This window comes from Grammomys surdaster, unplaced genomic scaffold (genome assembly GCF_004785775.1).
Source record: "Grammomys surdaster isolate TR1022 unplaced genomic scaffold, NIH_TR_1.0 145, whole genome shotgun sequence".
Classification (NCBI taxonomy): Eukaryota; Metazoa; Chordata; class Mammalia; order Rodentia; family Muridae; genus Grammomys; species Grammomys surdaster.
This window is the reverse complement of record NW_021604603.1, coordinates 208,548-231,356: the sequence shown is the minus strand read 5'-3', so window position 1 is coordinate 231,356 and position 22,809 is coordinate 208,548. Positions and strand designations below refer to the sequence as shown.

The 22,809-nt window shown below is 41.7% G+C and overlaps 2 protein-coding genes across 2 annotated transcripts in view; both read left to right on the top strand.

Annotated features, from left to right (window-relative positions):
* Pfkfb2 (6-phosphofructo-2-kinase/fructose-2,6-biphosphatase 2) overlaps window positions 1-18,566 on the top strand; it is a 43,504-nt gene extending 24,938 nt beyond the window's left edge. Inside the window, exons 17-19 of the mRNA XM_028764754.1 lie at window positions 615-1,635; window positions 5,161-5,163; window positions 18,552-18,566. Of these exons, the coding sequence (XP_028620587.1) occupies window positions 615-680 (66 nt within the window). The 3' untranslated portion in view covers window positions 681-1,635; window positions 5,161-5,163; window positions 18,552-18,566. The remainder of the gene's footprint in view (window positions 1-614; window positions 1,636-5,160; window positions 5,164-18,551) is intronic.
* C4bpb (complement component 4 binding protein beta) lies at window positions 6,473-21,285 on the top strand. Its single transcript, XM_028764755.1, has 6 exons — window positions 6,473-6,854; window positions 7,401-7,571; window positions 8,935-9,111; window positions 9,671-9,764; window positions 20,415-20,541; window positions 21,081-21,285. The coding sequence occupies exons 1-6, from the start codon at window positions 6,803-6,805 to the stop codon at window positions 21,234-21,236; spliced, it is 777 nt and encodes a 258-aa protein (XP_028620588.1). The 5' UTR covers window positions 6,473-6,802; the 3' UTR covers window positions 21,237-21,285.
* The last annotated feature ends 1,524 nt before the right edge of the window (window positions 21,286-22,809 follow it).

Here is a 22,809-nt window from a genome sequence, read left to right as displayed (position 1 = left end):
CTCAGAGCTCATTAGTAATATAGAGTTAGAGGCGTCCTCCAAAAACTGCTAAACCAGGATTTTAACAGGATTACTAGGTGGTTGGATCCATAAGTACATTTAATACTTTAGAAACAAGCTTTCTGAGGGAAAGAATTTTTTACAAGGTAAACATTAAACACCAGTTCAAAGTTGACCAACCAGAAGTTGATCTCCTTTGACTGCTGATGTCAGGGTGGATTAAGGTAACCATATCATTGGAACCCTTCTTAGAAACAATATGGCCTGTAACTTCATTGTTACTGTGTGTGTGTGTGTGTGTGTGTGTGTGTGTGTGTGTGTGTGTGGTCTCTAGGCTGTTGCAGCCTGCATTACCACAGAGATCTTTATATCGTAGACATGTACTTACGGTCCAGTTCTGAAAAAGACACATGCCCCATTATTGTCATAATGTCACCTTCTCAGGGAAAGAAGCTGTTAAAGTTTACCTGAGTCCCCAGTCAAAGTGTGTGCAGGCACATTGTTTGGATATGGGGATGCGGTAACAGTGGCAGGGTTGGGGGTGGACTCTTCACTTTTCTTTGTTCATCATTTGGCTGTGGTATAACAGCTTTGCTTCTCTTTCTGACTCCTAGGAAGTGGAGAATATGCTGGCTGAGCATAGATGCCCCTCAATGGCATCCCTCTCTTTGCTCTCCTGATGTGAGGCTGAGGCCAGACCTCTCCGAGGAACTGGATCTACTAAAAAGCGTGGGATGCCAGCATCACTGAGGCTAGAACAGGAAGTTAAGTGGGAACTTCTCATTTGAGGCTACCAAAAATGAGGCCTGGAAAACCTTCACTACATTTCTTCCCTTCATGCCTAACAGGAATAGTACTACATTGTGCCTCAAAAAGTCTTCAACAGCCTGAACCAGTTAGTTCTTGTCTCTTTTTGAAGCAAGTTTGCAAATGCCATTTTACTTAGGCATTCAGTGTTCTACCTATGGCTGACTGACTGCATCCTTTGCTTGAGATTTGCCTAATGTGTGAACGCACTGCTTCAGACATGGCTTCTAGGTGAGGATGAACTTCAGGAAGCCTTTTCTGCTCATGAGAGCTGCTCTTTTCATCTGATGGAGAAGAGCAGTCTGAAGTGCAATATGAATGCTAGTGGTCACCTCTTGCAGTGTGGGAGATGAGACAGACTACCGGGTAAATGGAGGGTATCAGGAACTAAGCTTTCAAGTGCTCTTCTCTGGTGGCAGAAGAGTAGTATCCATGTCTCCCTTTTCATCTAGAGAAGTTTTTCTTGTTCCATGCCCTTTGGTGCAGTGTCTGGCTGCTAGACTTCCCTAAAGGGGACCAGCCTTTACATTCTCTCATAGCTACTGTTTTCTCTCTGAGGCTTGTACCTCACACAGCTGGACAGGGCTGATTCAGTGCCTCCTGAGGGGTTGGGAATGAAGGCTAGGTGGAACCATCTCCAACCCATAAGGAAATAAAGATGGCTTCTTGGGCGAAAATTTCACTGTTTTTTTTTTTAATTTTTTTTTTTTAATTTCAAAAAATCGGCAGAAGCAGACATGCCCCTGTGTCCTCTGTTGGATGCCTCTGTTCTAGCTGGCACTACTGTGATCTGCCACACACACACACACACACACACACACACGACACGTGGCAGATGCAGCATAGCCTTGGGCCATCAGTGAGTGGATGTCTCTTTCAGAAGAATCAGATTGCTGTTTGCAGATCACTGAGTGTCCAATGAATACACACTGTCACTATGAATGCACTATGAATGCACAGTGTGTTACTTCTAAAGAAGAATGCAGAAGCCACAAAGTGTATTGTACCTCACCAGGAGAATCCAGTGTTAGTGTTTTTTTCCCATTTTATTTTTGTTTCCTTGTCACTGGAACTGCACACTTGCTGCGCAGAAAGATAAGTAGCAAAAAAAAAGTAAAAAAATGTGCTTTATCTAAATGGTTCTTTTATACTGTAGACAATCCTAGAGACTGTTACCTAAGAAAGATGTGATGAACTGCTGGCAGTTCAGTGACTTTGTATGTATGCACATCACCTGGAGAGAGGCTCCTTCCTCTGCCTAGGACAGGCGGTCTTCCCTTAGCTGATTGCAGCATACTGTACTACAGGGCATTTTTCTTGTGGTATAGGATGCTTTCTGCATTGAAGTACACTCCTTTTTGATGATCAGATGGTATTTTTATGAAGCTATTTATTTTGTGTGAGTTGGCATGTATTTAATCAGAATGTAATTTCTGTTCTCAGTGTTTTGCTAGCAATGTAGGTGGTTTGAACCATACATAGTATTACCTTAAGGTAAATTTGTAGAGCATAAATGTCTGTATACGTCAATGAATGGTAACTATGTTATGATTGTAGATTTTTAAATTTTTTCTTATTGATTTTATTATAAACCAAGAAATGTATTTCTCTGGAGAAAAGTTTTCTCTTAGATAAGTAAAACCATGCTGAACTATCTCAGTAACATATACTGCTTTTGTAATAAGAAAATAAAGTTATTTTTTATTAAAAGGTACAATGAAATTTTCAATTCACATACAAAAACACATCATTTGATACATTACATATGCACAAAATATTAACATTTTAAAAATGTACTTGAAAGTTTTTAAGAAAAGAGTTTGAGGCCGGGCGGTGGTGGCGCACGCCTTTAATCCCAGCACTTGGGAGGCAGAGGCAGGCGGATTTCTGAGTTCGAGAGTTCGAGGCTAGCCTGGTCTACAGAGTGAGTTCCAGGACAGCCAGGGCTACACAGAGAAACCCTGTCTCGAAAAACCAAAAAAAAAAAAAAAAAAGAAGGAAAAAAGAAAAAGAAAAGAGTTTGAAGTTATTAAATGGTATCCGTTTCCAGCTATTGTAGTGTTTCAGTTAGTAACTATCAAGTTCCTCTAGCATTTCAGTCAGTAGGATTGTTATAGCCATTTATTATTACTAGTCTAGACATTTATTTATTGAGTTAGAAATATTTAATGACTTCCTGTTGATTGCCAGGTAATGACTCAAACCAGTTCTGGGAAGCCACAGACAAGTCAGGTTAAACACACTTTCTTAAGTTGGGGTGGGAGGTATTAATGCCTTGGAGGCCATTGAGGATAGGCCCTTCCTGGTTGATGAGTCCTCCTCTGGTTTTCTTGATGACACTAGAAGCGCAAGCCCAGTATGGTTTCAATTACTGTATGAAAAGATGGAGGTACCTGGGCATTGTTGAGGTCTATTAAGGTAAAGCTACTTCCTCCTGACAAAAGGAACTGGATCTAAGTTTTACCTCTGTCCTTGGGTAGAGACCTGACATATTTTTTTTTTGTCTTTCATCAATCTTTATTTTTATTTTTATTTTTTATTTTTTTGGTTTTTCCAGCCAGGGTTTCTCTGTGTAGCCCTGGCTGTCCTGGAACTCACTCTGTAGACCAGGCTGGCCTCGAACTCAGAAATCTGCCTGCCTCTGTCTCCCAAATGCTGGGATTAAAGGTGCGCACCACCACCACCCAGCCCTGGTTATTGTTTTTATTTGGACTTTTAATCTGAAATGAACTACAATCCTGAAAATGGAGGGCACATCTGTGATCCAGAGCTTGAGTGTGGAAGACATAGTGACCATGAAAAGCTTAGGCTCAGGCATGTTGGTACATGGTTTTAATCCCAGGAGACAGAGGCAAGGGGGATCTGTGAGCCTCTTCAAGCCTGGTAGAGAGCAAATTCTAAGTAAAAACAAAAAAGCCCCCAGGTATGATGGTATATACCTTCAATCCCAGCATTCAGAAGACAGAGCCATGCAGATCTCTAAGTTCAATCTACAGAGAAAGTTCCAGGACAGTTGAGCTTAGGGAGTTGGAAGGAGTTGGAAAACAACAGATGATAATATACTAGAACAAGGTTGGGGGGGGCGGGTTATGTTCCAGCCTCAGCAAGCAGCAGAACTTGGCAGCTTTGGCCACTTGGCTCTAGCTTTAGAGTCAAGAATAGAAGAGACTATTGGGACAATTGATGTTGGTTAGCTGGAGGTAAGAAATTAGGGGTGGTTGAGAAATGACCAGCATCTCTGAGGTGAAATCTTCTGAGAAGTGTTTTCTGAGAATACAAAGAAGCTGTATTCCAGAGATAGCCAAGGTCATACCTTGTGCTTTATCTGTACTTGGTAATGTGTAAGAATCACCCAGGTGGTGTTGGTTTTGAAGGTATGAAGGGGGTCATGAAGAGCTGCTGAGGCTTGGTACTGTGAGAGGCCAGGGAAGACCATTGGTGAAGGTGCAGCCTCAGTAGCAGTTGATGGCTCAGGACTGAAGGGGTCATGCAAAGTAGTTGAACCTAAGAGAGGCTATTGGTGAAGGCTAGTTGCAATGAAAAACCCCAGTGTGTTAGAGATGCTGGTTTCATGGGATGACCATCAAGAATAGTAGCAGCAATAGAGTAGAGTCTACAAGAGCCTAGAGTTCTACAGAGGGCAGGACTAGAGAAGTGACTCAGCCCTTAGATGAGCCCAGATCATATATGGATCCCAGACATTGGAACAAGAAGCTTTAATATTGAAATTACCTTGGAGACCTCAACATGTGTGAGATACCAGAACTGTGGGACACCTGCAGAGGAAAGCTACCGACAGGGAGTTGAACAAGCCTAAGAGAATGAAGTTTGTTGCTGCTGAATGCCAGATATGCCAACAGCAGTCAGCAATGATGAAAAGAGTTGAATACCTGAAGAGTGCTTTGATATCAGACATGAAGACCAAGTTTGGAATTTGTCCAGCTGGTTTTTGGTCTTGCTTTGGTCCAGTATTTCTTCACTGTGACTTTTTGGAATAGTAATGTATATCTTATGATGTTGTAGATATGTAATCTGCATCTTGATTTTGATTTTATAGGGTATTGCAGTTAAGTGTTCAGATGAATTTCATTGGAGAGTGAAATTTGGACTTTTAACATTAAGACTGTTATAGACTATGGGGACTCTTGAAGGTAGGCTAAATGTATTTTGTGTTATGCTATGGCTAGGTATGTTGCTCATAGACTTGTGTTTGAACAAGCTATTGGGGCCAGGGAATGGAATGTGGTGGTTTGAATATGCTTGGCATAGGGAGGGGCACAATTAGTAGGTGTGGCTTTGTTGGAGGAAGGGTGTCACTGTGGCTTTGAGACCCTTCTTCTAGCTACCTGGAAGACAGTCTTCTGGTTCTCTTTGGAACAAGGTATAGAACTCTCAGTTCTGTCTCTAGTGCCATGCCTGCCTGGATGCTGCTATGCTTTCTGCCTTGATAATGGACTGAACCTCTGAACCTGTAAGCTTGCCCCAATTAAATAATGTGTTTTTTTTTTTTTATAAGAGTTGCCTTGGTCATGGTGTCTCTTCATTGCAATGGAAACCCTAACTAAGACAGGCTGTAAGCTGTACCCTGCTGATGAGGTAATGTCCTGGCAGGAGCCCCTCCATTGGAGCAGACATAGTGCTTCCCTCAGGCCATACAGCAGAGGCCTTCTGCTTTTAGAAACACCTTTCCTTTCTTTCTTTCCAAGAGGCCAAAAGTAGAAGTATACTTCCCCAGGCTCTTGTATTTCTCATTCTTTCTCTGAAGTATCCCTCATCCCCATGCAGCTGCTTGTCAACCTCCATTGCATACTGCATGTCTGTATTTCTTCCTCTTCACCACCTCCTCTTGGCAGCAACCAAGATTTGCAGGCTTGCCTATCAGTTGTTTTTCTTTGGAACTAATAAAATTCTTCACAAGTTTCCTTATGATTCAGTTTTAAAATTCTTTTTATCAATTAGACTAAGAACCCCAAAAGAAACTCTCAGTTCCCCCACAATAATTGAAATTACAATTTCCAGTATTGACACAGTCCTGGGGTAGCTAATATATGGAGGCTGATCTGGTATGGATGACTGTACTGTGGCATTCAAAGCAAGGCTGCCTTGGCTCACAGAAGGCTGGGCTCTGCAGCAAGGTCACTGCTGCCTCCAAGGAAGATTGTTATCAGAGTTAATCATAAGGAGCTACAAAACGTGGATACCAGTTCAGGGTGGGTGGCTAGGCTGAGCCATTTCTGATTCAAGTTGAAGGCTATCATTCCTTCTAACAATAATACTTAACTTATTCCAGGACACTGGGAAATTGAAACAATAGCCTACTGCCCATGTAGAAACTACCAGTCCATAAAAGCAGTCCCTTGGTAGACATTGCTTCTCTACTGTCTTGCCCACTATGGCTGTCCTGAAGTGTGTCTGATAAACTCAACTGCTTCCTTGTGTCTTTGGTGCATTCATTCACAGCCTGCAGATCATCTGCCTGTTAATACTATCCCTGGCACAGAAGAGAATTTAGAAAAGTGGGGAGGAAGAGACACTCAGTTTGGTCTTTGCTAGGAAAGTACCATTGATCAGCACCTAGTCTGTCCCCAAAGCTGGAGAGAGACGTAGTGAACTGTAAACACTGGAAATATTGACAAAAGTCAAGGTCATGGCAGGACTATTGGGCTCATGCCTGTTGGGCAAGGATAAACCTGCAGTCTAAAGCAACTGGTCTACTGATTCGCATTTCTAGAAATTGGGAAATGTATTAAGATTTTAATTCTGGCAGTGCTTTAATCATTTTTTTTTTTTTTTGTGGTTGCGTAGCCACTGGATATACTTCCTTATTTCTGCTATTCTTTCTTATTACAAGGGAAACTTTCTTTTTCACATTTGTTTCAGGGGGAAATGTAACTCCTTCTTAGAAGGAAGTTGTTTTTATCTGAAGTGTTTAGAAGGATGCTTTTGACTGATATCAGGGTTTAATTCCGTCCTGGGTCAAGTAACTGCTCACCAAATGCTTTGTTGGATTGTGTGCTATCTGATATGGCTGATTTCTGCCTTAGATGGTAAGTGTGATTTCCATACAAGATATATCATGTCAATTTGTGGGTTAAGAGGCCTTCTGTATGGGGGTTTTAATGAAATTTACATTTATAATATTTATTGAAAATTCTCAAGTAAGGTATATGCTCTATACTCATTGTGAGCTTAGTGTACAGTGATGGGGATCTTGCTCCCGGAGATGGGTGGTCATTGCTGACTTGCTCTTCTTATTCTGGGATCCCAAAAAGTGACAGTTTCAGAATCTTGAGATGTCAACTATTAAAGACTCTAGGACTGATACTTGAGAAGGAATTGCTTGTTCCAGAGAAGATAACTTGTAGCTGAATTTAAATACAATGCCCATTATCTGTTTGGAAATGTAACCTTAGAAATTCCTGAGAATGAGAGATGGTGATGTACATACAATGGAGGCGATAGGCCAAGAGTCAGGATTAGTTCAGCAAAGACTCAGAGGGAGGAATCAGTGCTGTGTGAGGGAGGAATCAGTGCTGTGTCTTTGTGGCTGGTGATAATGCCAGATGATTCTGCTCTCCTTTTCCTTCCAACAGGGAGCTGTTCAGAACTTCCTCCAGTGGACAATAGTGTATTTGTTGGAAATGAAACAGACGAACAGATTCTGGGAATTTACCTTTGTATCAAAGGCTACCACTTGGTGGGAAAACAGTCTTTGGTCTTTGATCGCTCAAAAGAATGGAATGCTTCCCTCCCTGAGTGCCACTGTGAGTTGGATTTTTCTGTCCATAATGTCATCTCCTATATTCTTTTATATCTTGCTTCCCATAGGCCACATTAAAATTGCCCATCATGTTGGTCTGGAATTTAATATATAGCCCCTAGTAACCTGGAACTTGCAAAGCCCCCGCCAGTGCTAATATTTCAGGTGCATCAACAATACCTGGGCATGATGTTACCTTTAAACTATGAAAAATGGTATTCTCAATATGCATTAAGTGTCATTCAAGTGTCTTACTTCAGGTTTCAAAACTTATTGTGTCATCTTCTGTCATGACATAACACAATTCTTCCAGATCTTTTTTATTAGTAGAATTTTTAAAAAGCTGTGTTAATTTTTATGTATACATGGTATTTTAAAGTTTGTTTTATATAAAAATTTTGCATCTCTCTCTGTTGACTGCTGGGTTTCTACAAGAAAGAAACAGTTAAAATGTACAGCATTAAAGGAAAGAAATGAATAAGTATATATTTGGCTAGATGAAAGAAGGGAAGACTTGCTTGGAATATAGGCATACGGCTTTTGAACAATGTTCAGTGCAGCAGAATAATGAAAATGCTATTGATAATATCTAGTTATGTACTTTATTATGTGTAGTACAGTTGTAAATTATGCTGTGCTTGTGTATGACCATGTTGTATGACAGTATTCCTGGGCAGACATGAAAAATGTCTACCCATCCTAGATAAGAAACTAATGACATACTAAAGATAAGTATACTACCAAAATCCAGCTTGATAAATCTATGAGTTTATTTCGGTTATTTGCAGAAGTATGTGTGAGGGGTTACAAACAGGAGCACAAATAACTCAAGGACAGCTGCATCACCTAAAGCATTTATGAAGAGTCACAAAAGCTGGAAACCTGCAGCTTTCTGTACAACTTGCAGGCAAACTCAACAGGTTGAAAAATCTTTTCCAGGCCACTCAGCTGGTCCAAGCAGCTCCCAGCAGTTCTTACTGCTTATGTAACCTTAGGGAGAGAAGAACTTGCACATCTGGTCAGGTTCAGAAAGTTCCTGAGACTCCATAGATGTTTGCTTGCTAAATCTTTTCCCTTTAGAACTTCCAGAGTTTTTAATGAGCCTTCTTTAGAATGTCATAGGTCTTAAGGAACTTTGGAGGAAATTTCCCCAACAGACCAATACCCTTTTATCCACAATTCTAGTACATGGGGCTTCACTTGTCCTGCATTGGTATAGTTTGATAATATATATACCTATTCTTTTAGATCCATGTGCATCATTAAGTTCTGATTTTTCATTATCTTTATGAAGCCATACTTTCTAAAGTGGGAAGTAGAACTTTTACTTCTTCCAATCTTAGAGCACTGACTGTTCTCTTCTTCAGTGGGCCACTGTCCTGACCCTGTACTGGAACATGGCAAGATCAGTTCTTCTGGGCCTGTGAATGCAAGTGACAAAATCACGTTTGAATGCAATGACAGTTACGTCCTCAAGGGAAGCAATTGGAGCCAGTGTCTAGAGGACCACACCTGGGCCCCTCCCTTTCCCATCTGCCGAAGTAGTAAGTGCTGATCAGTATTGTCACTCTGGGGTAAAATTGTTTTTTGGAGCTATATTAACATACAAGCCAGAATTAAAACCTTCACCTCCTGTCTTGTTATGTCTGCTTCCCCTATGTTCCAATTTGTCCCCTCTTCTTTCTTCTTTTTCCTTCCTCTGCTCTCCCAACTTCTAATCCTCCAGTTTCCACATCCTGAGTGCTGGAATTAGGTGTGCCACCATTCCTGTTATCCAATGCTGGTGATTGAACCCAGGGCTTCATGCATGATAGGTAGGCTCTCTACCAGCTGAGCTACACCTTCAACCCTAGTTTGCCTTTCCCTGCACTCTGTCAGCTGGGAGCTCTACAGTGTATAGCTCTGTCCTGTGAGCTCTGCCAGTTCCTTGTAAGAGTCTTCTTCATGGACAGTTATGATTTTCATGAGAAGGAGAACATGCTCTGGGTCTCATTTAGACTGTAGTGAAGATGGCAGACTCTACTGTACATAGAGCATAGGGAACATTCCTCATGAATTGTACCTGGCTCTCACAAATCTCACTCCTGTGTGTCTCTCCCTTAGGAGACTGTGAACCTCCTGGGGCTCTTGTCCATGGCTATTTTGAAGGAGAAACTTTCACTTCTGGATCTGTTGTTACTTATTACTGTGAAGATGGGTAAGCACATGGCCTTTCAAACAGGGGGTAGTGCCCCACAGCTGTCTTACTTTGGAGAATGACTGTGTCTACCTAAGCTCCTCATTTCCTACTGCTGAAGGATTCTGGCTCATTCAGATTTTGAAATCTTCTTTAGCACACTACTAGCTCTCTCCAATATCTAGAAAGCAAGACACCTAGCAGAGTTCCATTCTTATCTTAGTTGTGGTAATTACTTCTTTATTGCTGTAATAAAACACCATGACCCAGGCAATGTGTAGAAAGAAGTGTTGATTTGGGCTATGGTTCCCGAAGACAAAAAGTCCATTCCTATCATGACAGGGGAGCATGACAGCAGGTGCATGGTGGCTGGAGCAGCAGGCAGAGAACTCTCTAAGCTCTTTAGTGACATACCTCCTTTATCAAATCCTTACTACCTAAACCTCCCCCAAACAGTGCCACCAACTAGGATGGAGTATTCAAGTGCTGGAGACCATGTGGGGACATCTCATTCAAATGACCACACTAGTGAAAGTATCCGTTTCTTCTCAGTTGTCCAAAATGTTTTTTTTTTCATAATTGTGTTTTCTAAACAATCTGTTACACAAACCCAAAGTCTCAAGAATGATGACTATGTCAGGATACCAAAGAAAGGACTCAGAGGGAGTTTAGATGACTTTCATTATTAAACAGTCCTTGGTGGTAGCAGGCCAGAAGACAAGATCTGCACCATGCCTACAAGCAGAGTGTTACCTATGCACTGAGGGAACAGAGGAAAACGGGATCCTATTGCTCACGGCTACAGAAGTGAACTCTCATGGATATGATTTGCTTGTCTATCAGGTCTCCTCTTCCTTCTACGTTTTATTGTGTGTAAAGGAGGGAAGTTACCAGTAGCTCCTCCCACGTCAGCACATATATCTAGAGTCTGCAGAATACCTGCAAGAATAGAGTTGCCGTGACTGCCTCACATAAAATGAAATGCTTCCCCTCCTTCACCCCTTCAGAGTTTGAAACTTTTATTATCTCCTTCATTCATATATCACTCTGTATCTTCCAATCATTTGTCAAGATAAGGCGGTAGGTACACATTATGTTTAGATGTGACTGTGCCAGTAGAACCCCCAATACAAGAGGAGCAAGGTTAAGAGGCTTGCTAGCAGGGAGTACAGAACACATGACCATTGGAACGACAAGTTTGGCTAACAATTTGGAAGACTCACTAGTTGGTAGCATTTATTATAGGTCCGGAGGATAGTATTCCATTGGCTATCCACTTGTAGAACAGCCAGCCCCTACCATTGAATTGGCCAGGTGAAATCACCATGAACTTTTCATCCACTGAGTGTGACTCAGGGAAACCCAACTATTATTAGCATGCTAAAAACCAGTGTTAGCCCAATGGAGGAACAGAGTCCCTGCTGTCTACGTAGGAGAAACAAGAATGTTTAATAGATACCAAAAGAGGAATGGCTGCACCACTGGATGAGATAAGTGCTATGGTGTGGCCTATGTCAGACAGAAGAGCTGCTAGGATAACATTTGGTCAGGCTGCAACTCAGGAGAGAGAGAGAAGAGATAGATATTACTGGGAGATGCACTTGCCTTTGGTTTGTATAATATGTCCCTTTGTGAGTAATTCTTGCTACAGGGCATGCTTTAATCTTAGACCATTTTCCTAGTATGATAAACATAGCAATGGTTGTGACCTTCTAGGATCACATAAGGTATTCTGTGGGTGGTGTTACTTCAGTTTGATCTGAGAGGAGCAAATTTCTGTCAGGTTCCCATGCTGGCTAAAGAGACCTGTCCATTTAATTTGTAGTCTAAATGCTAGGGGCTTCTATTGGGTAATGGTGGCTATTGCTGCTGGCTTGTTTTTCTGAAGCCTTTTATTGAACATTCTCAAGACATTAGGGAGATAAGTGGGAGTCTGTCTTTAAAGGCTGATTCAGTTACTTATTCATATGTTTACTGTGTCCTGCTCCTGATGAGTCCTGGTCCAATTGGGTTGAGAAGGGTAGCTGCAAGACACACAACAGGTCTTGGTTACTCATCAACCGTTTCGCTTTATGACCTACAAAATGGTCTTGGCAATTTTCAGTTATCATATAGAGACTCCAGTGATCACTGCATGGTAGTCTTTTGGATGACTCTTCCCCTGAGCCTGGTAGAAGGTTGATGTAGAGTATTTTCCCTCTTAGTGTGTATCATGGCTATCACTGAGATCATCCCATATATTTTTGGTAAGCATGTACAATGTCTGTCCTCTAAGTCTCCATCATGTTGCAACAGCCTTTACGTGGCTTTCTGGTGTGTTTGGCCCATTCATTTGTGTAGCCTGGCAGGGTCTTTTTCAGCCTGACCAACCTCATCGTTCCTAGGCCATTGTAAGTATGGTTGATCAGCAACATCCTATAACATTACTTGTGTTGTATATATTCCTCATATTTCTCCTTGGCTCTTGTCCCACAGTGAAGGTCTGTTAATGGACCACTATTGACTCTGCCAGTGAGGAAGCCTAAATGGACTTTGAACATTGCCCAACTCTGTGCTTATAATTAGGAGTTTCTTTTTTTTTTTTTTTAGTTCTACTCATACCATCTTTTTATTTTTTTTTTACAAGTGTTATAAGCATTTATTAAAGAAATCACTCAAATTTACACCAAAATAACTAAGGCAATACATCAAGAATCAAACATAATGTTTTCATTAAGATATGGCTTACAATAAAATGTCAAAAGCAATTGAAATGATTAAGTATAGTTTGGAACCACATACATAGGCATACAAGCACAAATACAAATATTAAATGATATTAATAATACATACAAAGGACACGTCATTCAAGCTAATACAATTGCCATTAGTATGAAGAATGAAAATATCTCTTAGCAGTAGTTTTCACCAGAATTTTAGATTATATGGCAACAGATGATGTTATTTTTAGATTTCTTCCATCTTCTAACATGTAAATAAATGATCAATTTGCATTAACATATACTAATCTAATAAATACAATAACAGAGGAGTATCAGTTATTCCGCTTCAGACTATTTAGATTCAGAAGTGTTCTGATGAAATAGACTTTGTCAGTTCAAAAAGGCAACTATATCATCTATTCATTTGGACTACAACATTTATTAAGCACCCCTGTGTACTAGTTGTTGTACTCAGAGCCCTGACATTTCTGAGCACAGAGCATCCTTCCATATGTTTTACTCACTGAAATGTGAAGTGGCCACCAGAGAAACCTGTCTTTGCTATCATAAAACTTACATTCTAGAAGGAAAGACAGCAAAATAACAGAATTCACATATAGAAGGAAACAAAATATGACTTGAAACAGTCACCTTGAAGGAAGCAGAACTTAATAATAATGAGTAGCTATTGGAAAGCCAAGGAAGACATGTAGGGAATAGTTGATATTTTATTTAAGAAATTAGATTACAGTCATATACAAGATGTTCCTTGAAAGAGGGGAAGGCATGGATAAAACAGAGGTGATGGGGTAACTAGAAGACAAGATAGGACAGGAAGGAGGGGGGGAGGAAGCAATTATGAATTCCCCAAATCACAAAAAAGTCTCAATATAATCCAGACACCAAGAGAATGAAGAAAATAAAAACATAATTGCAAAGAGGAAAGAGGTATGTGATAATTTTAATGAAATTAGAGCCAGTGCAGAAGAGATTTTGAACTTTGATCCTGATTAATCAGACTTCTTTGATCTTTTTTTTTTTTTTTTGTTAGAGAAACACATTCATTTATTATATTTTAGGTGAAGTCATTAAAGATTCTAAATTAAATTATAAAGATATAAAAGTATTAAAAATTATAAACACTGAAAAGGAAAACACAGTATTCAATATTTATCCTATTTTTCATGAAGAAGGTTATACACTATAATATATGAATTATTCCATGTTATGTGCCTTATATAGTAACTTGGCTTGAAGAGGAAGCAGTTCAGTATGTTAATGGAAACCGTATAGAACTGCTTGAACTATTAAATGTGTTCATATATCCTGTGTACACTATGAGGCATTCAGTTACACTTCATTTATATCTATCACACTCTTCTACCTGTCACTACTAGATATTTTTTTTTTTGTCTTTTGTCTTATACCTTGGCATTTTTTTTTTAATTTCTTTTTTTTTTTGAACATGAAATGCTTTTTTATAGCATGTTTTACAAGGGGAGGGGGTAAGAGGGTCCAGGTGGTGGAAAAGTACAAAATCTTCTTGGCCTGTGCCTTGAAACATGTCATGGTCTATATGGTACACTGCCTTGAATTATGATCTACCTGCAGTTCTTCAGAAGATATGGTACACTGCTTGAGTTATGGTCTCCCTGCTATTCTTAAGAAGACATGGTACTCTGCTTTGAGTCTATCTGCAGTTGCTAAGCAGGATCTTGCAGCTGCCAAGCTTCAGAGGACATTGTGCAGGTGGGGAAAGGTAGGGGGTAAGGGTAAGGGCGAGGGTCCTGGCTTCTGGCATCTCCCCCTTCTCTGTTTAGTTAGAGAAGGCTTCTTATGTTCAATCCCAACTATGTGAGTTTTGAATTTGGATGTCTAATTATGGGGGGGGTCTTAGACAAGTTCACAACCCCAAAACACTGATGTGAGACAAGTCACATCGATGGTCGAAGGCTTTAGGCTGTCGACGATGGGCAACGTCAAGGGACTCTGATGTGGGTGAAAGGAGGGTGAGAGCCCTGTCTTAGGCCATGTAGGCTGCACCCACTCCCAGCACCACGCACTCCTTTTCGGCTGCATTGGGTGGGCCCCTGGGAAGTGGACCTACAATAATCCCGTCATTGGGCTAACTCACAGCCATCCTAGTCTCTTGTAAATGTTCAAGTTACCAACCATTTGTCAGTTTGGGGTGTAATATTGTCATAAAGGAAGGCTCCCCAATGTTAGCGGCCATATCAAGGGTGGCCTTGGTTTAGGAAAAAGCCAATTTTTGTTGTGGTGATCAAGAGGCCAAGCTCTCTAGCGAGAGAAATGAGGGCAAAGCCAGGCATACCAGGAACCCTTCTGGAGGGCGTGGAAGTCTAGGGGTCGACCGTAGGGGGAGGCAGGGGAGCTGACAGTTGAGTCAGTCTCCTGCGGAGTCACTTCTGGATCCTCTGCAATTTTCAGCTGATGGTAATGAACTTCAACTGCCTTCTTGATGGCAGCATCAACCTGGTTCCGTGGACGACAGGTCACGGGCGATGATCTCTGTCTTGCTCAATCTTGGTGTCGGGCGCACATCCTCTCAATGAGGGTCCGTCCGGATGGGTCCGTGCCTCGAGCCTCACCCACGTCTGGGTGCCACTTGGCCCGACCGGCGGGTCCTGGTTATTCGTGGGGGCGAGGAGGACTGCAACCTGCTATTCTTCAGAAGATATGGTACACTGCTTGAGTTATGGTCTCCCTGCTATTCTTCAGATGATATGGTACACTGCTTTGAGTCTATCTGCAGTTGCCAAGCAGGATCTTGCAGTTGCCCAGCTTCAGGGGACCTTGTGCAGGTGGGAAAAGGTAGGGGGTGAGGGTAAGGGCGAGGCTCCTGGCTTCTGGTCCATCTGGGTTAGAACTTCTAATAGCAGGCATCACGGGTGATTCAATTTTACCTGGAAAGAAAAAAGAAGGGGATTCTCAGGGAGATTTCTCTTCCCTGGATGTAAATTGTTATTCATCATATTTATGATTGGGCCTGGCTTTGTGAGGGTATCTATTTTTTCCATTAATATTTGTGGTAGCCGGTTAGCTGTGCCTTCTGTGGTATTGGGCAGGCATATCAGTCCTCGGCTCCATAAGGGAACTGGGACTGGGGCATTCCCTTTATGGGTATGAGGGTCCTTCCCCATATCTGTGGCAAAGTTTTGTTGGTCTTGGTGGTGCCCGAGGTCACCAACATGGTCAGCAAGAGATTTGCCATGAGCTTTCAGCTTTAGAGAGAGAAAAGTGAACAAGGCATGATGGAGAGTATTTCAGGGGGACTCCTTCTGAGGGGGTACCGTTCCCCCTCTTTTGTTTTTAAAGCCAATTTTTCAGAGTTCTTGTAAAATCAGGGCAGAAGCGCCAACAGTTGCTCCTTCCACACTCAGAGAGTCATGAAGGCCTTATTTAAGGATATATAAATCTATGTTAATAATCTTTTGTCAAAGGACTTTTATAGCTCCACTGACAATCAGACTATATGATATATCGATTAGAAATAGCTTTTTCTACTTTTTTTGAGATTACCTCTCTTTTGTCAATTAACTGTTGAGGAAGTTAGGGTTTACCTCTCTCTTGAGAATATTGAACAGAGATTTAAATTCTTTTGTGGAGAGCTTAAAATAGTATCTTAGCCAATTTGCATCTCCTAGAAACTTTTGAAATTAATTTAAAATAAATAGACTCCCCTTTTTTTAAAATCCTTTATCTGTGTGGGGTTTTTATTGGGTATTATATGTATTTACCTTTCAATGTTGTCTCCTTTCTCATTCTCCCCCCAAATCCCTTATCCCCTACCCCTTCCTCTAATTAGGAGTTTCTTTTCTCACATAAATACTGCGTGGAGTTTGGTTCACTAACTGCTGTAAACTTGACCTTCATCAACACGAAAGCTTTCTGTCTTTCAGTAGTAGGCTACTGCTCTCTTTTAGGTGTGATTTCATTCTGCTGATCGAACAATTTCTAATTGCTTCTCCTCCCTTCACTGATGAGTGGTGGCCCAACATTTCATTAGGTGAAGTCACTCCTACTATTTGATGGTTACTGAGGTACCAAAACTGTTGGACTTCTGTACTGAGAGAGATGTGTTATCTACCCCTTCTGTCTAAGATACACTTATTTAACCAAAGTAGTTATCGGCAATGTCCTTGACATTGAGTCTATGACCAAACTCTCTAGCCTCTAGTGGGTAAGTAGTCAGTATCTTGACAACAGCCTCTAGGTAAATGGGGTTTGTGATTATGAAGACTTCATAGGTAGTATACCACCATTGTTTTTCCAACAGACACATGTTAGCACCTTAGGGTGTGTTAACCATCTATATACCTTGTACTTGTTCCACAGCTTGTTTTGGTTCCTTGCATGCCATGGAATGGACTTCTGTCCAGTCGTACACCTATTGGTATATATTCCAGTTGTAGAGTAGCCTTAGGAGGGAAGGGCCAGGTATGAGATGGAAACCCTCTAGTAGCCAAGTAGCCCCACAAATTTCTATGCTTGCTTAACCATGTAAAGAAGCAGAAAGCTTGTACCTTGTAGCAATACTTTTGTTTTATTATAACAGATAAGACTCAAATATTTCATAAACAATCCAGGTCCTTGGACCTTGTCTGGATACACTTATCAATGTAATGCAATATTTGAACATTCTTTGGTTTGGTCCGTTCTGCTAGGTCAGATATTGTTATCCCATGGCATATTGTGAGGCTGTGTAAATAACCCTGAAGCAACATGGTGAAAGTCCACTGATGGCTTTCCCAGGTAAAGGCAAATGATTCTTGCCTTTCAACTACTATATTGGAACTGAAGAAATCATTGGCCAAATCCAGTACACAGGACACAGTGGTGATGGTTCAGTTTGGGTGTGTTTGAGACTTCAACAGTATAAGAGTGTTAAGTATAGCCAGATACACCTTATTTAATTCCCAGTAACTCACTGTCTGAAGCTATGTCCTTTTGGGGGGTACCCAAGTTTTGGGGTAGGGCATGACAACAAAGTAAAAGGGTTACCTACCTGCATAGTGATGTTTACCCTTCCCCACTCATGGATTGTTTCTGTGATCTCTTTGTGCTTACCATACTCTTAGAAAGTACGAGTATATGACCCCAGAATCAGTGGTACTACTGGCGTGGCTTCTCAAGATTGACTTTGACCAAGACATGTTTGTTTTCTATACACCTTAACCAAAGTTTCCCATGGTCGTTTTCAAGTACCTACCGTATAATATGTTGGCTCTCACAATATATTCAGGGATTATGGCATAGGCCTTTGAGGGCATACGCCCCAGTCTCAAGCTGAGCACTGGGGCTCTTTGTCCACTGGCACTCCTAGTTCCTGTTAAGTGGTTTTCAAACTTACCTGAGTTTCTATATATAAGTGTATATTTGGCCCCAGCGGCTATCTGTATGGTGACTTTGTGTTACAGGGGACCAATATATAGCCAACTCTATATGAGGAGTCTGTTTCAGAAATGTAGAACCTTGGACCAAGTCTCTATTCATTGTTTTCTCCAGAATCAGAGACTTGCTATAATGTCTGAGGCAGGCAATGTAGTTGGCACAAGGATGTGTCGCCTGGTCCAGTTGGTACCCACTGCCTTTTCAGAATAAGGGTTGGAATGTTTTCTTAAGGGAATGATTTCCAAAGTTTTATTGTCCACACTTAACTGCTTATCTGTTTTTTTAAATTGTATTATTGCCTGACAAGTTCATACATGTAAATAATGTAATTTGTTCATTTTCACACACCCCATCCTTCTCTCAGTCAGCCCCCTCCTACTCCCAGCAAATTCCTTCTTTCCAACAAGTTTCCCTCTTATTCCTGTGTCATATGTGTATGTGTTGGCCAGGGGAGAACCTGCTGATTTAACTAGGGCTGTGTGCATTTGGGAGACTTTTCTGGGCCACTGTCTTTTATATTCTGAGTACAGCACACCTCTGTATTTTGTCTCTATCTCTACTGAATCTGTCACTATTTGAGTTCCCTTTTGTATCTGTTGGCATAGCAACCATATGAATACCAGAGATCATACCTGACTGGAGGTACCCAGTGCAAGATGCCATCTTTCATATCTACTGTACAGATCATGATAAGCACACACACACAAAGTCAAAACATACATTGCATGTTCATGTCAAGTCCCTTTAAATATAACTGCAATTCCTCTATAGATGTCTATATTTCCCTTGGGATGGGGATATCTTTAGAGTTGGGCCAAGTATGTCTAATAGCAGTAGTCACATTGTCAGTAGCTCCACACTTACATTGCAGTGACTAGCTGTTGCTGCTGTTGCTGTTGCAGTACTAAGGAGATTATCACCAGCCTTCATGTCCCGCAGTCTCGGTAGGTGGCACATGCTGTTTTTGCTTGAACTTGGCTCTCAGTTCCACTAACTCTAGAGGAGTGGATGGGTGCATTGGGAGATGGGAACAGGCGGATCGTTAGAGTCCTTACCTTCAAGGGGTCTCTATATTAGGTCTACTGTGTCTTGGTAATCTGCTGTGGAATCATGCTTGTGAACATTCAGGTGCCAGGTCAAGCTTCTTTGCTGCTGTGTCTTTGCTAATTGATTTGTGCCACTCTGGCTTCTCTTTCTAACTTGAGTTCTTCTTGTAACCGTCCCATGAGCTAACTGTTATTACCTTGCTGATGGCTCCATTGAGCTGTCCTTATTGTCATCACAGGCAGCAGTGACTTCTTAGGGTTCCTTTTGTTTTCACTTTGCTTGCCTTCAAGTTTGCTAGCAATCACTCTTGTCCTTTTGAGGTGTCCATGTACTCACAGAGTGCGTCCCACATAATGGGGCTACATCCAATCACACAGGGGGATTGGGCCAGCCTGGGATTTCCCTGGCAGAACCCATGTCCACATCCAGAATCTGCTCACTCGGCTCCCCCTTGTAATTCTGCTGACAAGGCCAATGTTCTTAGAACTCTCAGAAGGAAGGCCTGAGAGGCTTTGAGAGTGACAACTGTGTCAAGATACTAAAGAAAGAAGTCAGAGGAGTCCATGGGAGTTTGGACATCTTTTATTTTCAAGCAGTCCTTGATACCATCAGGCTGGAGAACAAGGATCTGCAACATGCTTACAAACAGAGTAGCATCTATACACAGAAGGCACAGAGGGATATTGGATCCTAGTGCTCAGTGCTGCAGAGACAAACTTCCCATGGGTGTGGACTGCATGTCTACCAGGCTGTGCCTGCCTTCTCCATCTTACTGTTTTCAAAGGAGGGAAATGCCCACCCCATCACCACATATGCCTACAGCCTGAAGAACACCTGTAAGAACAGGACGGCTCTTATTTCCTCAGATACAGACAATGGACTGTTCCCCACAGAATCCAAGAGCAGAGACCTTAAAGAAACAAAAGAAAATTTCAGAAATATAATGATTTAGCATTTAGACCCATAAAGCATTGTAATAAGGTCTAACCCTCCTTCAGATGCTCTGGTCTCTTTCTCTAATGAGTCTCCTGCCCTTTCTGTCTCTTGTCTTAATCTGGGTCATGTGACTTTGCCAGCCTTTAAATCCCACCTCTCAGTTTCATATTAACTTCTGGTTTTATTCTGATCACACACCGCTGCTCTCCTTTTGCCCATTCACCTGCGTCTGCACCTTAGAGCTTAATACAGATGCCATTCAAGTTATAAATGATCAAGATGCCATTCAAGTTATAAATGATCAAACGCTTCTCCCCTCACCTGTCCACCCCTCTCCCCGACCCTAAGACACTGGCTCTGAAGTTCTCACTTTTCTCCATGTTATTCTGGGTTGACTCATCCTTTTAGTCTGCCCACCACTTCAGGAGAGCTGTTTTACTTCATAGCTATTTTGTTAGAATGGAATTACCTAAGCAGGGAGGGGGATTTGATCACAGTCTAAAACAGTAAAATACAGCTACAAAAAACCCATTCTTCATTCTCAAGCTTAGAAATGTTGTTCTAACATCTCCAGGTATGACCTAGTGGGTACACAGATGCTGCAGTGCATTGATGGGGAGTGGAACAGTTCCTATCCTACCTGTGAGTCCATTCAGGAAACCCCCAAACCAGCTGAACAGAGTGCACTTGAGAAAGCTATTGTAAGTAGGGGGTGTTATCCATTTTCTTCTTAGCTGTAGTCTCAGGCCTGACATTGCTCTTGGCATGTGGTTTAATGGATATCCGATCAATTCTGGGTAATGGGTTTGAATGGGTAACCTTGACCTGATTGCAGAAGGCATCCCATAAGATGTCAACTCACATTTCTATATAAGAACATTCCCACTCATCACCATCATGACAAACACCTAACACAACTCTTTTATGGGGTTTATTGCCTCATTTGGATATAGAACAAGGTCTACTCAGTGCCCAGTATCTGTTAGGCCTGACGACTATGACAAGCTGCTCCAAGTCTAGATGCCAAGACACTCTGAACACATTTATTTTCATTCGGACTAACTTTAGCCTGTGCTTATCCCTGGAGAGATATTAATGATTATATTTAAACCAGAAAATATAAATGACTGATCACGTTGAGGATTCAGATCCATGTGGAAATTCTCTGGGTTTTGCAGCTTACTGGTTTCAGAGTGGAGAGCTGAACCTCAGCTCCCCAGTTCTAACTTTCTTTCCCTAGCTTGCCTTTCAGGAGAGTAACGACCTTTGCAGTGCCACAGAGAACTTTGTGAGAAGACTAAAGGAAGGTGGACTAACGATGGAGGAAGTTAAATTTTCTCTGGAGATAAAGAAAACTAAGTTGAAGACGGATATTTTACTGAAATATCATAGCTAAGCAGAATGGTCACAGACATACACCTATGAATAAACTGCTTCTAAAGGTGCTTGCTGTTCCTTACTGAGATGAAGTGCAAGGCCATGTGGCCGTATAGTTGACTTACTGTGTGTAATTGTGTGTGGTGTGTCTGTGAGAATGTTACTTAGACTGTAGAAGGGCCGGGTATGGTGGTTATCTCCTTCAGACCAGGGTTGGCAATGTACTTATAGAGGGCACAGAGCTTAGTTCTCCAGCCATGTGGGGAATGAGAAAGGTTGTGTCTGATCTGAGTGTACCTCTCATGAGACATGAGTGAGTGTGCCTCACATGAGACATGAACAGTAAGTCAGAATCTTCAAGAAACAGGAACTAACTTCATTCTGGAAAAATGTACTCCCAACAATTACATCTTTAAAATTGCCCATTGAGTTCCATACCCTGCCTGCCCCACCCTCCCCAAGCACTAAAGGTTATTGCCAATGCCATTGGTTATTTTGACAACTTGATAAGTCCTCATCACTTAAGACATACATGTCTATGGCAATCAACATGGGAAAAAAATCTATCTGGTACTCAACTGGAAGCTTCATCCCTTCTAGATAGTATGCACAGTGCTAGAAGGTGCTATCGATGCTACCAGAAGAGAAAAGGAATCATTACAGCTGTGAACTTGCAAGCTGTAATAATGATCTGCATATAAGATAAGCCCATTTGGTGTAATAGTGGCCTAAATGTTAGGGGAGTAACCAACCACTTTCTGATTGGATTCAAGGCCTGCTTCATGAGATGGTAACCATCTCTGACACTGAAAGTGGCCAAGAACCTGAGACTAGATAGGTCTTAGATCCTAAGGGAAATGTACACTATTATTCTGCTAAAGGAACACAGCAATAAAATGACTCTAATGACACACTGCTATACCCATAGGTCCGTGCACCACTCAGCCCTCCTCAGAGAAACTACTTGCAGTAGATGATAATTTACAGATACCTATGGCTGGATGGATGATATGCAGAGAGGAGGTGGGGGAAGGGGAGAGGGAGAGAGACAGAGAGACAGATAGACACACTTTGGAATACTCAGTCCTGAGTGAGATCTCTTTATCACACCCCTTCCCTTAAGATGCAGGGAACTGTGCAGAAGAGAGGGTAGACAGTGTGGAGATGTCAGAGGTGGTGGATGACTTTAAGGATATTGCATTTTCCAGACACAACAGGGAAGAAGCACATATAAATTCACAAAGATGATGACAGAATGCCAAGACTTGCAAAAGCTCAAGCAGGACAAAATCCCACAAGGTCCACCCCTAGCTGTTCTCGATTGACAGCTGCTGGGAAAGGAGAAATTACTGCTCTTCAATGGAGTGACACTTGGTATACCAACCACACTCCAGGGCAGGCCCATGCTCAGGAGAGGTAGTCAACACAAATCAGATTTGGTATTTTTTTTCCTTTCCTTTTCTTTTTTTTTCTTTTCTTTTGGGGTTTTAGATATAGGGTTTCCGCCGGGCGGTGGTGGCGCACGCCTTTAATCCCAGCACTTGGGAGGCAGAGGCAGGCGAATTTCTGAGTTCGAGGCCAGCCTGGTCTAC

Bases quoted from the DNA above. Each gene is read 5' to 3' on its own strand.
- C4bpb (XM_028764755.1), top strand. From the start codon at position 6,803: ATGCTTTGTTGGATTGTGTGCTATCTGATATGGCTGATTTCTGCCTTA. The intron at 7,572-8,934 runs GTGAGTTGGATT...TCTCTTCTTCAG, and splicing joins TTCCCTCCCTGAGTGCCACT to TGGGCCACTGTCCTGACCCT. The intron at 20,542-21,080 runs GTAAGTAGGGGG...TTCTTTCCCTAG, and splicing joins GTGCACTTGAGAAAGCTATT to CTTGCCTTTCAGGAGAGTAA.